Below are 17,685 nucleotides of genomic sequence, written 5' to 3' on the forward strand. Positions count from 1 at the left end.
TCTGGCTCCAAATGACGTCACCATCGCAAGATGGCAGCGCCTATCACAGGGGCTATTTTGGCATCACTTTCGTATAATGGGAGCAGATGGAGACGCGTCGTCCTTCTATATATAGAGTCATTGGCTAGAACTATTACTGAACATAAGGAAACCATCTGAATACCCTTGCTCTTGGTGGAGCTTTTACCATAAGAGTTATTACAGGAGTTACATAACTTTGTATCATTATTAGCACAGCAGCATAGCCGCAGTGATTAACGGTTGCAGACCTGTGGCAGCCCACTTGATGCTGTGTCTGTGTTTTGTTGGTGACACATACGAGTCAATCAGAGAGGGACAGTCTACCACAGAACAGGCTCTCCGGCTTAATTAAAGTGATGTTTCAAGCTGCCACCTGGCCCCTGCAAACACACACACACACACACACTCACAAAGTATACACTTACACAGACGACACTGAGCATTTTGCAAATTCTCAAACTCAGAAACACACAAGCCATATGGCACGCTTCACAGAAACACACCTCAGATGCACGCACACACACATACACCAATACACTCGCACATAGGTTTACTCACACACCGGCGCACACATACGTGGAGCGACGTGGAGCAGCTGCTGGTGTAATTGCTCGGGGTTGGATGAGGTTATAAATGGTTTCTAGTGGGTGGTGGAGCTCTGAAGAACGAGCCACATAATGTTTGACTGCCCAAAAAGTGGAGAGAGAGAGCTGGAAAGAGGGCAGCTGATTAATTTTTGACAGTAAGCGTGTGTGTGTGTGTGTGGGGCAGGGGGGGTATCAATTGATTGTTCCAGTACACGCTGTAGTCGTCAGGTGTCAGTGGTGCGTGTTGGCGGTTGAAGCGGTGTGTGCAGGCACAGTATATAAGGATGACATTTGCAGAGGGTGCATGCTATCCTGTGTGTTTCTGTGCTAGTACTGACACATATCCACCTATAGACACATACAGACCTGTCTCGCTCTGTCACTCGCTTTCTTTTTACACACACATTGAGATTCACGCGCACACACCTGCCTCCGTCTCCTTCTCCACGCTGTGCCGGTCTCAGCCACGTCGATCGCACAGGTATTTGATATTCATGGTCTATCAGCACGGAGCTACAGCGTGAAGCGTCAGGGAGAAAAAAAAGAGTGAGAGAAGAGAGCAAAGGGGAGTGGGTGGGGGGGCACAAGTGAGGGTAAGAGAGAGGGAAAATTGGAGTTGTGAATAGAGGACAAAGAAAAGTGGAACCAAGAGGTAAGAGAGCAGAAAAGAGGAGGTAGAGAAGAGGAGAGAGGTTCCTTTCATTGGAACGAAGGACTCCAGCTCAATACATGAATTAAAGAGCAAAAGTACATTAAAGTATGTTGGCAGGTGTGTCCACATACTTTTGGCAATGTAGTGTAAATGTAAAAGGGAGAGACAGAGGGATGAGGAGGGAGATATAGGGATGGTGATAGAAAGTAAGGGAGGACCAGGGAGAGGGAGAGTCGGAGTATGAATAAGAAGAGATTTGTGCTACAGTAGGCAGCCAACAATGCTCTCCATGCCTGACTTCCCTCGACCAATTACACCCTTCACTGCCTCCTTCTCACTCCCCTCCCTCTCCCTCTCTCCCCTCTCTCTCTCTCTTTGCCACCTTCACCGCCCTCCCCTCGGGCGACTTTCTCTAGACGCCATCACATCGACAGGTTTGTTTTGGCCAAAGTTGAGCTCGCCTCCGACCCGCTAATCGTTTCAGGCGCCGCACCGGAGAGAGGTGTAGGCATGTTGAGAAGGCAGAGGAGAAGGAGGAGACTTTGGAGCTCTCTTATATGCTAAAGATTGAGTTCCTCTGTGAAATACAAAGAAGGGCGGAGGCTCCGAGGGTGCGAGACATGCATTAGATGTGCTTTGCGGGAGAGACTCCGCGGTAAAAGTGAGAGAAAGGAAAAGCAGGAGAGGACAGTGAAAGGGAAGGTGACAGAAAGCAGCGAGTCGGAGAAAATGAAAAGAAAAGGTACAAAATGTGTGAGAGTTAGTCTATGTCTATTTGGAGTGTAAGAAAATGCAGATACGCTTGAGAACTGTGATAATATGTTTTGTGATATTGTTTAAAGAGCAGCTCTAGTCATGTTTTAAGACATAAAACGCTCTGCTTGAAATAATAAATAGTGTCTGATATATTGTTTATGAAAAATACGTTTAATTACCTAAATCCTCTCAAAGCATCTCCTCCTTCTCCCTCATTAAACATTCCCCAATTTACAAAGTCCCCGCTCACTCTGTGCTACGTTTCTCCTTTTGTAAAATTACAGCCTAAAACAAAACGCGTCTCTGCCGTCGTTTAGTGGCAACTTGTTGAAACTTAGCTAGCTTGAAATGTAGTAATCAGTAGTAGTAACATTAACGTTGGTAGTCAGTTTGCAAAAATGACGATGACAGTTACAGTTGGCTCGCTCAGCGCTGAAGTGGTTGCCATAGGTTACACATAATGATACGCACAGCGTCACCCCGTCCATTAACGGGATTGGCTCCTTAGGTTTGTGACATCACAAACCTGCCAGTCTGAAAGCGTGTTGTTCAGCCTGTCCTTGGTACACTGCAGTTTAATAGCAGACAGGCCCAGCCATGGAGATGACTGCTGATGTTGTCTCCACATGGAGATGTTTACAAGGTTAAACAATTGGTTTTCACTGGAGGGGGGCTTTAACTACATAAGTGCAAAGTTATTGGGTTTTTTTTTTTACTGATATACATACCTTTTGTTTTTGATTGCACAAAAACTAGTGCTATGACGTTGAATGCTACAGGAACAGTGATAGATACAAATGCAGATCCCACTATTCTGATTGCATAAAAGAAAGAGACGACAAAATATCATGAATATGTCGGCGTGTTTTTATACTTGAGAATTTTCCTTGACTTAGATTTAAAAATAACAATATATCGGCCTTCTTACAGCGTCACTATGATCGAATTGTAACCCCCGCAATCTAGAAGGTATCACATGGCCAAACTGCCAGTATACACCCCCATTTAACATACCAGGTGAATCTGTGTAAGCAACGTGCAGCCACATTAGAGTTTCTGCTCATATACCGTCTCCTTCTTCTTTCTTTGTCTTCTTTCTGTTTGCAAACTACAAAACTGTGCGCTCCACAAAACATCTGGTCAGGAAACACAAAGACAAGAGACCTCCGATCAGCCCCCTCCTGCGTTCTGTGATTGCCAAAACAGCTACCCTCCTGATTTAGTTGCTTTCATCCACTTATGTTCAGTTTCTGCTCTCAGACAACCAAACAAGCTGAAATAAAAAAGAGGACCTTGGCTTATAAATGCCACCTGTTCACCAGACCGACAGTATTTTCTCTGTCTCACAGAGCAGCGTTACGTTTTCTAAAAGCTGTGTATACCTCGTTCACGTTCAAACAGGAAGCTGTCATGTTTAGATTCATCTTTCCAAAAACAGCACCAAGTTTTCCAACACCAGCTTAGTCCCAAAAACAAGACAAAATTATGCCTCCATAAATGTTGCCGTTGTAGTTCAGGCATACTCGTCTCTAATATATTTGGGATGACAAAGAAAGAGAGAGGAAGGAGGAAATCGAGGGTTTGTGAAAGGTAGGGAAAGAAATTTAAGATTAGAGAGGACAGGCGACACAGGAAATGAGCAGTAGGAGAATTGAAAGAAAGAAGGGAGCGGTATAAAGAGACAGGTAAAAAAAAAGGTGCGAGGTAGAGAGAGGGAAAGATGGAAGGAAGGGAGCGATACAGACGTACAGTGAGAGAGGTGGCAGTGTCTGTCTCCCTTTGTGTTCCACATGGATTCATCCCTTTCTGTCGGCCTTTCATTCACACTCCCTCGCTCGCTCGCTCACTCTGTCATTGTCATTCTCGCACACTCTCTTTCTTTTCACCCTTTTCTTTTCGTCTTCTCGCCTTTTCACCCTCGCACTTTTTTTTTCTGCCTGCATCCCTCCTCTCGAGCCCGTCACTCCTCTCCCTCGTCTCACCTTTGTTCGACTCCTCTTCCTCTGAGTTTTCTTTCCTCTCTCCTCGGCCTGTTTTTAATTTGTATCCGCTGTTTGCTGTGTTTCCTCTTTCCTGTCTTCATTATCATAAGTCAGAACCTTCTGAAATCGTCTTTAATGCACTATATTTAAAGCAGTGGAGCTTTAAAGCAGCTTGTGGATTTTTTTAAAGGGCAAGTTCGCCGATTTTCAACCTCAGTCCTGTCATGCTATTATGGGGAGCTAATGCCATTATGGTAGGAAAACAAATGCAATTTCTCTCGGTGCTTTTGGAGGGCGATATCTGCCTCCGCCAGACTACGTAGAACGCGTCATCTGGCGGAGGCCAGGGAGCTTTCTAAACCACACTTCCTCAATCTAGGACGCCGCCTCCGATGTCATGTCTCGTTCAGAATGTTCAGGTTTGAAATGTAGACTGCAGACCTGAAGATTTTTTAGCCGATCCACCGGTATATTCTCGTCGTAGTTCGGGATCTGTACCGCTCTGAGCCATTGCCTGCGGCGAAAACGGTAGCATTTCACTCCAGCGTCTCTCGCTGGGCCTTTCAGAGGGAGGGGCGCACTGCATGCTGGGTGTTGTAGGAATGTAGAATTTATATTATTTTTACAAATATTATTGCTTCTATCGATTACAGAGAACACCAGCCTTGACTGGCTTTTTCCAGAATTGCTCCTTTAACCAATATAGTGATTATTCTGTATAATTTAATCTCCCGGCCATCTCATTATGCATCTGTAATACAGCTATCTTATTGTAACCTTGAAATGAAAGCACATCTGCTTCACTGATCAGTTTTATTTTATAATTTTAATAATTCATTTCCTGTTTTCAGTTTTATTATTCTGACCAGTGGCAGTTTAAGAGGATTATGTTGTTGTTAGTCTCTTTTTAATTAGTCTTAGATTAAATTCCAGTCTGGATGAATTGGATCGAGGTTCCACAATAATTAGATTCCTGTTGTCTTGTGTATTATCACTCCTCTGCGCTTCCCTTTAGTTGTGTCTGAGATCAAATTGGCTTTTTTTTTTCCTGCTTTGTTTTTAATTTAATCTTAAATTTCTTCCAGTTAGCTGTAACATGCAGGCACTCTGACACATGCATGCTTTTCCTTTATCTTCCTCCTTCCTTCTGGTCCCTCCCTTTCCTCCATACATTCTCGCTTTGCCCTTCTCCTCCTCCTCCGCCTCTCCCCCCACCTCCTTCTCCACTTTGACTCTCCCTCCATCCCCGCCCCCCCCCCTTTGCTTTCTAACCAAGAGCAATTCCATCTCTCTCCCTGCAAACAAAGGGAGCTAATGACATGCTGACACCGAGCCCGATGATTGAATTCATTAGGCGTGCACAATAATTGCCAGGCGTGAGCGTGCACGCACCCATCTATTCAGAGGACAGCTGTCAAATAACAAGCAAGAGAGAATAGCTTTTTATTGTTGAGCTGGAAGAGAGAGGGAGACTGAATGCAGAGACAGAGCGAGAGAAGCACCTGTTGTGGAGGGGGAGAGAGAAAGAGAGAGCACTCAGCATGTCAATTAGGCGGCTGTGTTCATGTAGCTCACTGCGAAGTTTACTGCCAGTTTGACGCATTGGCATCACGATCCAGGTGCGTGGCGTGTAGAATCTGTTCTCTCGGATGTTCGTCTCAATCCGTAAATAAATAAATAAATAAATAATAAAAACTTTCATGCTTTCATGAGTGAGTATAAGAGCCAGGTACGAGGTGAACAAAAGTAAAGAAGTAAAAATGAGAATGATTTAAAGTCCCACACATGAGCACAAATAAATCAGATGAGAAATAATGATTGTCTTTATTTCCATTCTGAGATTAAAGGTCAAAATGAGGTCAAAAAGTGTTTCAAAATGTCAACAATAAAGACAAACTTTCAGTCTTAGTTCCAGGATAACAATCAGAATCTTATTCATTGTTGAAATAGAGTTAAAACGTTGAGAAAGATGTAGGGCTGGACAATTAATTAAAATTGTATGTAAATCACAAAATGCCTTCTGAAATGTTCTAATAGGAGGCGCAATATTTGTTACAGGTGAAATGTGTGTCAAAAGACCATTTTAATTTAAATGTAGCGCTGCAGAGATGTTTTAGCCGACACATCAGACACAGACGTCAGTATCAAACATCCTTGTTTGGTACAGATCCCCGGAAAAATCATACTGAGTTCTTTTTAATATGTTTTTTGATGAAATAAGAATAATAATGTGAAAATGAGCATTCCCTTTAATGTCGCAAATCAGATTAAAATTGCGATTGAAGTATTTAGTATTGATATTTTTTGAAATCGTTCAGCCCGAGAATGAAGTCAGACTTTGTGAAAAAGTCAGGCGTCAAAAATCAGAAGAGGAATTTATTTTCTTTATTTTCATTATCACAATAAAGTTGAAATGTAGAGAATAAAGTTTATATATATATTTATGTCGTATATTTGGAGAATAAACTCAGTCTTTCAGTATCATAGCTGTCTATCTGAGAGTAAACTCAAACTGTTGAGAGTAAAGCTGAACGTTGAACGAAAATGTTTTTCTTTTCAATGTCTCTGCATTTTGACTTTATACTCAAAATACTAAGTAATAAAAATCTTCGACCATTTTCCCCCTCATGTCTGTCCCGCATGCGTTCCTATATTATAAGGATTAGGTTTTACTTTGTTGGAGATGGAAATCCGTTTCAGGCAGGAGGCTGGTAATTAGATGTAATGGTCTTTAAAACATTTTTACTTTACCTCTCTGGTAATTTTTCCAATTATTTTCACCCCATACAAAGTATGCACTCAATAAGAGCTGTAAAAAGTGTCCTAACACATGTAATGACATCAGTTTCTTTGAAGCAACAGGTGTTTTTTATGTGTTCAATGAAACACCTGCCTGCACTGGATGCTGTGTACCTGCAGCTGCTTCAGACTATCGGCTCTCCAGCTGCCTTTGTTTTGCATCACGCCTTGCTTTTTGTCCCTTTGGCTTTGAAGCCTTTACTGTCAGTTCGCACATAAATGTGCAACACTGCCTGAATCACTACAGTTTTACTACGCTCACTCTGATTGGTGAAGCAGTCTGTGGTTGTGTCCAATTGGTGGAACACATGAAATGTCTGGCGGGAGGCCGGGTGTCTTCCAGGGTAGCTGCATGAAAGACATTTTGATTAAAGTAGCTTCAGGCTCAGACATCAGACTCAAACAACACAGACTTTATTTATGTAAATGAGGAGGCTTCACATATTAATGCATAACTATCTAAATCTTAATCATCTCTAATCCACCCTGCAGCTGATTCTCTGAAGCCCACATCACACCCTGAATCTGATAAAAATCCCTTTCGGATGTGTTTCTGATACTTTCCTATACGTCTTAAAAAACCACCTGTGTGTTTTGGTTGTGTACAAAAGCATTGTGCATTTATTATAGAAGATAAGTCCCTGCCTGCTTACACTAAGTACCTGATTTAACACTTCTGCTTAACACTAATATATCTGATGGAGCTAATGAGTTTGCACTCTGATTTACCTCCCTGCTATCTGCCCTGCTGCAATTTATATGCAAGCACTTTTCATTAACCTCAAGTGGCCAAATGAATGTCCTTTTAACTTGGGCTGTGTGGTTAACCCACAGGAACATGCTTCAGGGGCTCTTGTGTTGCTGCTTTAGGCTGGAGTAAATGCATGAATATTTTTGCCTTGTGTGATTAAATGTGCATTACGGTGGAGTTTATGAGCAATTTATTGTTTCAGTGTAAACTGTTGTAGAGTAGATTATTTTACTGTTGCTGCTCATTGGGTTGTAATTAAGGAATGTTATGTTATTTTATGTACAATATGTTGTAACATCATTTTAAAGGCTAGTGTCTAAAAAGTCATTCTCTCTCTTTCTCTTTCTTTCTTCCCCTCTCTTCCAGAAGACAGAGGAGGACGACCTGGTCCTGACTCCAGACGGGACCAGGGAGTTCCTGACCTTCGAGATCCCCCTCAGCGACTCGGGTTCAGCCGGGTTGGGTGTTAGCGTCAAAGGCAACCGCTCCAAGGAGAACCACGCTGACCTGGGCATCTTCGTCAAATCGATCATTAACGGAGGGGCGGCCTGCAAAGTACGACACCTTCTGTTGCTGTTAAAGGAGGGGTTCAGCAGGATTATGTAAAAGACAGTTTAGAAGTGTGGCATCTTTTCTTCTGGGGTACCTTTTATTTTTTGCAGTTAGCTGCTGTAATTAAGATTTTAAGACAACAAGAATCATTTGTTTAAATTAGTCGCTAGTTTCTTTTTATAGTTATTTATTCTTAAAGCATCATAAAGCAAAGTAAGACATCTGCATATAGTTCTATTTCATCAACATTTAGGCCTAAGGAGGCATCAAAAGATCACACTAACAAAGCTTCCAAGCAGAGATTCAATTAGGCACTGCTTTTCAGCCTCCCGCTGAGCATCATATTATATGATACACTACGCTTGTAGTCCAAATAAGAGTGACCAATCACGTATCAGCAGGCTGCGGCATATGCAGGAAAAACAGTCCGTGTGGAGAGCAAAAACAGGCGGAACATAATTTGCCCCATCAGCGTCATCTGATGATGATGTAGCTTCTAATTGATCTCTCTAAACAGACATCTGCATGCTAACAGCTAACAATCTGTTCTACATCACTTCAACTTGAGATAATTTCCCCGTCACGGTGTCACGAAAGCTGCATTCAGATTTCCCATCTTCCTCGAATGCATCAGAAATGATCAATCCGACCTCAGACTTAAAGTAGTTTTCTTCTCCTCTTGAGGTCAGACCTGACAAAGCTACATTTTACTTAAATCTGCATCATGATGTTGAAATTTCGGCAAAGCTAAGACCCATTAATTAAAGTAAATAACAAGAACAACGGGTTCTTTTTCTGTAAACGATGCAGCACGCGGAAAAGGAAGTCCACCGTTGTCCCCAGAGGCTATATCCTCCTCAGACTATAGCCGATGGGATCCGAGATTGGATATGTAATCAATGTCAACAACTGTTTTTTTTCCGCTTACATTTATTGCTAAAATTATTTTTACAACCACAATCTTTTTAACAGAAGAGCTGATGCTTATCTCTGTTTAACCTGACATTCCTCCGTCTTCCTCTTCATAATGAGCTGCTGCGCTCGTCTTTGCAAAATAAACCAAAGCCCTCTTAAAAGCCTGGGATAGAAGACATTTAATATAACTTTGTAGTATCTCATGATAATCTGAAACAGAGTGATAGAATAAAAGGGAGATGTCATGCACCAGACTGGGTACATCAATTGTTTTACCTTACAATCACCTGTTAAATCCCTGAAACGCCGTTGGCAGGGAAATAAAGTCCTCTGTTCCTCAGACGCGATGAAGAAAAGCTTCATCTGTGATCAAATCTACCAACACAAAGTGCCCTGTTTTCTGATGCTGTCTGCAGTGCTGTGCTGATGTCATTTTCAATAGTCTTTTAGCTTGATTGCTTTTCATGCGAGCTTGTGTTGACAGAATGTAATAATGGACTTAAAAGCACACTTCTCTGTTAAGAGATTAGATCATGACTACAAACAGGATACACTCTGTGAGTGCATCTGTTAGTCTGATGAGATAATGGTAATTGTCAGGTTACTTTTTCATCACACAGCATGTGCAGCGTGTTCGCTGGGAAAATGTGTTTTAATGTGTCACTTCTTCTCCACCGTCAGGACGGGCGGCTTCGGGTGAACGACCAGCTGATTGCGGTCAATGGAGAGTCGCTATTGGGTAAAACCAACCAGGACGCCATGGAAACGCTACGGAAGTCAATGTCAACGGAGGGCAACAAACGTGGGATGATCCAGCTCATCGTGGCCCGACGAGTGGCCAAAAGAAATGAGGTAAAGAACGAGGAGAGCTCTGCGACCTTTACATCTTAGATTTACACTTTCGTTAAGCTGGTTCCAAATATTGGAAAAAGAAATAAAACTCAGCGATGGGATGAATTGAATGTAAACGACTCAATCAAAACATGGTCTTATTTTTAATGAGGTCACAGTGGTGATCTAATGATTCACCGTTTTATTTAACCACTAAGCACAGATGACCTTTTCCAGCTGCCCGCTTCACACTTCACTTTCACATGTTCACGCCTCAGACGTGCACATTACAGCTGTGGTGCTGTACTGTTGACCGTTGACCCCTGAGCAAATCCAGTGGAGAAAGACGGAGCGGGTTAACACCCTGCACAAGGACATGTCAACATTTGTTATGGAGTAAATGGTGGATTGCTTCATGCACAGTCACTGCTCAGATTTTTCCTCACTTGCTGATTTGCAGAAACAGTTCCAGATGGCAGTTTTTGATTAAGAGCTTTTTGTTTCAGTCAGCGAGGCTTGAGAGTTCGAAACAAATACTGTGGCTCACTGTTTTCCTAGACACCAGGGCATCAGTGGCAAAATCTGATATGAGTTATTGGTGTCAGGATTGGGTGTGGCAAACGGCCCAACATCGCCCTCTACCATGTTTTAATGAAGTAGTTTGCAACATGTTACACCTAGATGCACAATTATTGGAAGGCATATAAATCATGTCCAGACCTACATAAACGCATCTGAACTGAACCCTGAACCCCACAGGAAGTCAGCACTTTTGATATAAAATGTATCCTTCCCAATCTGTTTTAGTATTTTAATTACGGACGCCACACATTTGATATAATGATTTTGATCACAGGATTTGGGGGAATTAGTGGACGTGTGATCAAAGTGTTTATAATTTCTATGTACTTTTTTAACAATTATACCTCAAAGCGCGAGCTCATCTGACTCTGCTGTCCTAAATAAAGACACTTCTGTAGACGTCACTACTTCAATAAGATCCTTTGTTTGATAAATGTGCAACAAAACCCAAAGCAAACCACTGGGAAATACCCTCACAAACAGCAAGGAGTCATTTCATGAAATAAAAGTAAGTAGTCAGGTCATAGTAGTTCACCAACCTCCTCCCACGCACGCTCGGCTCTCTCGAGGCACCTGGAGATATATAAAAAAAAATAAAACATGGCTGTGAACGAAGCTACACAACTTTTTTTCTCCCCTCAATGTCATGTTTTTACATTCTCTGTACACCTCTGCCTGTCGCCTGCTTGAAAGCCGAGGCTGAGCCTGTGTGCACCGCTGCTCTGTGCCTGTGTATGAGCGTGCATGCATGTGTGCACGTCGACGCCTCTGGCACTGCCTTGCTCCCCTGCTCTCCTTTTTCCAACCCGGTGTGTCAAAGTTTTGATTTCCCCTCGGCCCGTCTGGTAATTGAAAGCAGAGGCTAAGCCTGGAGGTGTGTTTTGTGTTTGTGTGTCTGCGCGTGTGTACATGCACACACCTTTGTCTCTGCTCGTGCGTGAGTGTGTTGCTTGTGCATCCTTATACATGTATGCATTTATTTTTCAAGGATCTCTCGCTGCGTTAGTTTGCAAACAGATACCCTGTGTGTTTGTGTGCAGTGCGGCCGTGTCAGGGCAGTGAGACTCCACGGACAGCCCGGTGGATGAATAGAATTCGAGCAGTGGGAGCCTCGTCAATATCTGCTTCACATGCAGAGCTGGAGGCATGGCCTGAGGCTGTCCAAGTCTGGCTATTTATAAGAAAAAGTGTCCAAGCCACTCAGAGCGGAGGAAAACAACAATTTAATACACCCATACTCAAAGAGACTTCTCATAGCTGCTGTAAAAGCGGCTCTGTTTATTATTTATGTCTAATAATCAGCCAACCATTAAATAGGAGTTAAAATCATATGATACCTTGTTACTGAAGGATAAAAGCTGGGCTCATTTTGACATATTGTCATGCCCATGTTGACATTTGGGATCAAATAATCCTGTATTTACTTTCCTTCTCAGGTCTCCATCCTTTGACAGCCAATCAAAAATCAATCTCAAATGTTTGCCCTCGCATTAATCACGGACCCAACTGCTCCCGGTCCCTCTCCCTTCCCCCGCAGAAACACAGTGAACCCCGAGCAGCTGACTTCCTCATCACGGTTTGCCACCCGATGGGATCGAGACCTTCCCGGAGCTCAATTATCAGCCTGAATATGCAACGAGCTGCAGTGTGATATGTCGATGCTCCCTCAGTCAGTTTGGCGAATCCCCCCGGCTATTACTGAGCCGTTTCACCTCAGCCGGCCAATTTATTACCTTTCTCATTTAAAGTCGAGAGCAGCCGCATACCGACAGTCGCAGCGCCATATGGCGACCTTACAAATGAGTTTGTTTCTGTGGGAGATTTGTTGTATCCATTGGTTCTGAAGATTTTTAGATGTTTGTCCGATCAGTCGTTAGTGGTGAACCTTTATCAGTCCCTTTGGCCCTATTGATATAATTGTTTTCTACTGGAACAGTTACAATGCCTTGAACTTGGACACGTAACTGAGTACATTTACTTAAGCACTTTACTTGAGGAAATGTTTCTCGCATCCAGAAGAGTATTTCAGAAATACTGGTTCCATACTCCCCGAGGAAACTCTTCAGCTAAAACTCCTCATGACATTACGAAATCCCAGAAGCCATAAGGATGAAATACCTCAGTGTCCATACTGGCAGCGATGGTTAATCATTCTCTAAATGATTATGTGGTGTTATATGCTAGATTAACATACCCAACAGTATATTGGCTCTATATTAGACGTCCTCGAGGGTCTTTCCAGAACCTGGGAGCTGAGGCCGACCAGAGACCTGTGTAGGCAATTATGATCACTTGACTCCGGGTTGGGTCCCACTTTATTATTGCAGCTCCCTTGTTTGTATATTATTACGTGTAATAATCCAGTGGTTCCAATGTGGCCGGTGATTGGTGCTGGTCACCAGAGAAACATTGCGTGATGATTGGGCTGATTTAGGATTCAGTGTTGCAGACTGTTCGTCATTTGCGAGATGGGGAAATAAAGGCATCACAGCATCTCACATCACAACAACAATAACAGAATAAGAGATAATATAAAACAATAAAGAAAGGCATCTGAAATGGCATTTAATGTAAAAGAATATTATGTTAACATTTCGGGCTTTTGTAGTATCAGTTTGGTTTACCTGCTCTGTACGGTCAATGAAATAATCTCTCTTATCAAAATGAACCAGATCTGGTCCGTGAAACCTCGGGCAATAAAAGGTCAGGTATTATTCTTCCAGAAAATATCTGGTCTAATCCGGTTTGAGGACGTATTTCAGAGGTCCATGAGGGTTCGGTTCCATCGTTTTTGATCTGTGAAGACCTCCACAGCAACCAACCACAACACATATATGTTAATGCAGCACCATCACCACCCTCTTTGAATGCTTTGCACTTCTGATATATTGTTGGATCGCTCCTTTCACTCATGAGTAAGAACCTTCAGTTATTTATCTTCTACCTCTGATGAAAGCTCATGTTTGGTTGTGCAGGAGGTGAAAGTATTTGTCGTCAGTAGATTTAAACGAGCAGCCTCCTCGTCTGAAAGCCACCTCATTACACATCACACTTCTGCCAGCCTCCTAATGTTCCCACATATGTATTCTCCTGTAAACTGGAGTTGTTTGTTTACATCAAAATCTATCGGGCAGTGGTTATTACAGCAGCTCGACCATTTAGTGAGCTGAAAGGATCATTGGGCAAAGACCTTCTGCCAAAATCGAACTCCAGCCTAGCTAGTTATTGTCATTGATCAGAGGTAATTTAGCTCCAGTATGAACTCGAGTGTGATAGTGTTATCGCCCGTTATGTGATGCGGGCGAGGGCACTTATCTTTATGGCAAGAGCTGTCAACACCTTCAGCAATGAATGCAGAAACCATAGCGGATCAATAGGGTCAACTCTCCAATGGACAAACACACACACACACACACACACACACACACAAAATCTGTGTGTGCCGTGGATGTGTGTTTATGGGTGACAGGTCCAGCAAATGGGCCATTTGTCCAGCAAACAGCAGAGTGTCATCACAGGTCTTTAGGGAAATGTCAAGATGCTAGCACGCTAACCGTCCCCCGTGGGGAACGGTCGCTCGCTAACAGTCTGTGGCTCAACAGCCTATTGGAAATCTATGCTCATTTATCCTGGTTATCACACTGCTAGCATTAGCATTGAGAGCTGCCCCTGTGTCCATCCATTACTGTTTAGAAAATGTGAGGATGGATTCTTCTGCTTGGCTCGTTCTTTTGGCTTTAATGTAATATTAGCAGGACTCAAACTCCTTCTGCTTCATGCTGGTGTAAAGGTCATGGACATGCTATATTTTTGGCCTTTGTGGAAGAGGTTTGATGCATTGTTTTCTACTCAAGTACAAATGTTATTTATTCATTACCAACCAAAAGTCCTATGCCTTCTCAAACAGTTTAAAAGCAACGAGCTTTCCTACGTAGAATTAGGTTCATGGCCATAATCAGAATATAGAATAACCATGCGTATACAGACCCAAAAATAAAATGAACCCTTTTAATAACTCAACAGAAGATCAAAGATTAAATGACGTCGATGTCGTATCTGTGTTCTTGTTCAGGAGGCGCCGGGGAGCCCGCTGGGACCTCAGCAGACCATGAACACCTCTCTGGACGACCACGAGCGCAGAATCTCCCACTCCTTGTACGGTGGCCTGGAGGGGCTCGATGACAACTTGATGCCACGACAGGGCATGATGCCACGCACAATAGGTAAGCATGGCATTTCTTTTGACGCTTTCCTTTTAACCTGTTGTACTTGGGGCACTTTAGATCCTTCCATGCTAAAGCTGATACAGGTGCAGAGACAACAATTACACTTACAACATATGGATAGCACTCTGTAGCAGACCTTTCTCTGTGTGGTTTCCTGTTGTCTTACCTGCCAGGTTAATTATGTCTTCTGGTCTGAGTTTCTGTCAAGACTCGGTGGCTTTTAACATCTTGTCAAATATCAAAGAAAGAAAGACAGAGATGGAGCATTTTGACAGTTGTCCCTTCAGATGATTGATTCTTTTCTTTTAGTTTTTTAATGAAGTTTGTCTGTGAATGTGTGTGTGAGTTTGCAGGCTCATCAGTCTTTGTATGGATAACCTACATGAAAGATTAGCAAGGTCATATGTTTTCATGTGTGTGAGCTCTGCAGACACGTGTGTAGGAGTTCATGTTTGTAGTATTTAAATGATTGATTGATGGGTGTAGGAGTTGCCGAATGTCAAAGAAAGGCCTTCTGTGCACCAGATGGTGTTACTGCTTAGCCTGCCTGTGTTAGGAGAATGAACTGTCTCTGTAAAGTTTGTCTTCTGCTGTTCATGTTCATGCATTTAATTTAAGACAAGAGAAACTAAAATTAGTAATTAAAGAAGCAGAAGAGTTGTTACAACTTCTGATCAATTAGCTCCGACCCGCTTTGCTTTATTAATCAGTGCAACATACTGTGAAAGTGTGACTTTTCCTTTCATGCAAATTGGTTAACAATAAAACAGTTGTTAGCCCCAACACGGACAAAAAGGGAGCTGTGTGTGACAGAGGAAGTGTTAATAGGTGAAGTTCCAGGAGGCTGCCACAGTCGCTCGTGCTTAAAAAACAGTGAGGGCTCATAATGAGCGTGCTGGGTCGGAACTGAAAGCACGAGGCAGATATCCAGGAGATGCAGCAGATGTCTGCTCAACTGTGGCAAACGAGATCATTGCCACTAAGTGCCCCACGCGAGCGGATGCCTCCATCGGCAGTCCTGCCAGCGTGAATGGGCGAATCGAGACATGAAGTTGTGACATCACCTGAAAGCTGAAAGTTAAATTGGAAGCTTGAAAAAAAACACGTATTCAGCCTTGATATTGGTAAACAGCCGATATTTGACAACGGTCTAGGCAAGGAAAATTGATCGGGCCTTAATCCATTGCTGGGTTTATAGACGCTGGGTTATAACTGTCTGTTTTTGCCATAAACAAGCAATGCAACATTTGTTAATCTGTTTATTAAGCCAGAAGAAAGGACTGAGTAGTTCCAATGTAATCCTTACTTCAGTTCTCTGGAGAATTTCAGTTTTTGCAGGTATCAGAAGAAATTGTAGTGCAACTTCCTGGACGTATTTGAACAAGAGAATAAGTGGAAAGGAAGGAGGAAATCACCAGAAGGATGTAAGAAACAGGAAAAGAAGGAAAACAAAAGATTAAGTAACACGGTTGTTTGGTGCTCACGTGAAGGAGACGAGAAGTAAAAGAGTTTCCAACACAGAAAGAAAATAATACAAAAACACAGATGAAATGTTGTTTGTGTTTATCCCTCCGACCCCAATCTTCCTTTAAGTTAATGAGGTGTTGTTCAAAATGTGGAGCAGCATACGATCCTCCAAACAGGAAGGATTATACAAAAGATGGTGGTGCTCACCTTCAATGACCTGTGCTGTCATAGTGTCAGTGACATGCTGCCCTTATCCCCTGAGGATTACAAAAACAAATCTGACCCATGAAAACCAGCACCTGCTGCTCTCTGATCCCCTGTCACAAATCGGCAGTGGGTGAAGCAGATGAATTAAGATGTCAGGGAGGTAAGAGCGGCCTTAGCCTGTGGATGGATGTCCACTCTATAATAACTTAACTATCAAAGGCATATGAGACGTTCCCTTGCTTATAAAACACTTAATCAGCCCAGTAGATGTTTTTTTTCCTCACTACCTAAGGGTGAAAATTCAACCCCAATTAGTCTTGTAAAATACTTTAGATCTTCATCCTTCATGTAGTTTCCGAATGAGTTCAAATGAAGTCGTCAATCAAACTGACAAATGTTGGTCCATCTTGACCTCCAGATATCAAAGCAGCACATCTTTATGGGGAGCATCACTCTTGAGTTCTGTGTCAAAATGAGATTGGATAAATAGGGGGAGGATTAAGGCTTCATTGGGACTGTTGTTTAATTTGCCACTGAGGATAAAGGCCAGTAGGCTCAGTGTGTAAGCTGACGGACTCTGATGCTGACAGCATGTTCACTGTGGATTTTTTTAAATGTTGTTTTTCCAAGGAGTGAGAACCACAAATGAAAACGTATGCACTCTTGAATTATATAGACTATTACAACCAAAAGTACCTGCATTGATACCATCATAAAGGTAGTAGATATATGTATTGCTGAATTTGTCAACAGAGCTGTCAATCATCCTTTTTACAGCGTCAAATAACTCACTAAAAGTAAACTTGTCAGAAAAATGAACATGTGGACATAAATCAGCATAATAACTAACTATAATGACAGAAACCATGTTTGAGAAACATTTATTTAACGTGTATTTTGATTTTATAGTTTGACTCATGTCCCATCTGTTAACATGTAGGAGGCGGGCTTTATGACCTATACTGCAGCCAGTCAGCAGGGGATGACAGAGAGGGTTTGGCTTCACTTTTAGGGAGCTGTGATGTCGGCCATCTTTTTATACAGTCTACGGTTGCAGCTAATAAATAATGAACAGTTTTTCCTGAAATTTCTGCAAGTTTTACCTTTGTGTGAAAATCAACAGGCTACAAACTAGCGTCTAGAACAGTGTCCTCCAAAGTTTCAGTGCAATGCTGAATCACAGTTGTTGCAGTTTACGACGCAGCAATGTGTAGTTACATTTGTTTGGCCTTTATTGATAGGACAGCTGAAGAGAGGCAGGAAATATCAGGAGGAGAGACAGTGGGAGATGACATGCACCAAAGGGCAGAGGGTCAGAATCAGGAGGGTCGACGTGGCGAGGACTTTGTTTCTGCAC

At 42.6% G+C, this 17,685-nt stretch overlaps 1 protein-coding gene across 3 annotated transcripts in view; it reads left to right on the plus strand.

The window, feature by feature from the left end:
- Positions 1–17,685, plus strand: part of pard3ab (par-3 family cell polarity regulator alpha, b) — a 269,729-nt gene that overhangs the window by 152,895 nt on the left and 99,149 nt on the right. For 2 of the 3 annotated variants that reach the window (XM_069684173.1, XM_069684175.1), the window contains 3 exons: positions 7,915–8,103; positions 9,697–9,867; positions 14,501–14,651. In XM_069684173.1, the coding sequence (XP_069540274.1) occupies positions 7,915–8,103; positions 9,697–9,867; positions 14,501–14,651 (511 nt within the window). The remainder of the gene's footprint in view (positions 1–7,914; positions 8,104–9,696; positions 9,868–14,500; positions 14,652–17,685) is intronic. The other variant, XM_069684174.1, reaches the window with a different exon arrangement.

The sequence above is a fragment of the Semicossyphus pulcher genome, unplaced genomic scaffold, assembly GCF_022749685.1.
Source record: "Semicossyphus pulcher isolate SPU_LCO1_2020_fin unplaced genomic scaffold, fSemPul1.0.p SCAF_7, whole genome shotgun sequence".
NCBI classification, from domain to species: Eukaryota; Metazoa; Chordata; class Actinopteri; order Labriformes; family Labridae; genus Semicossyphus; species Semicossyphus pulcher.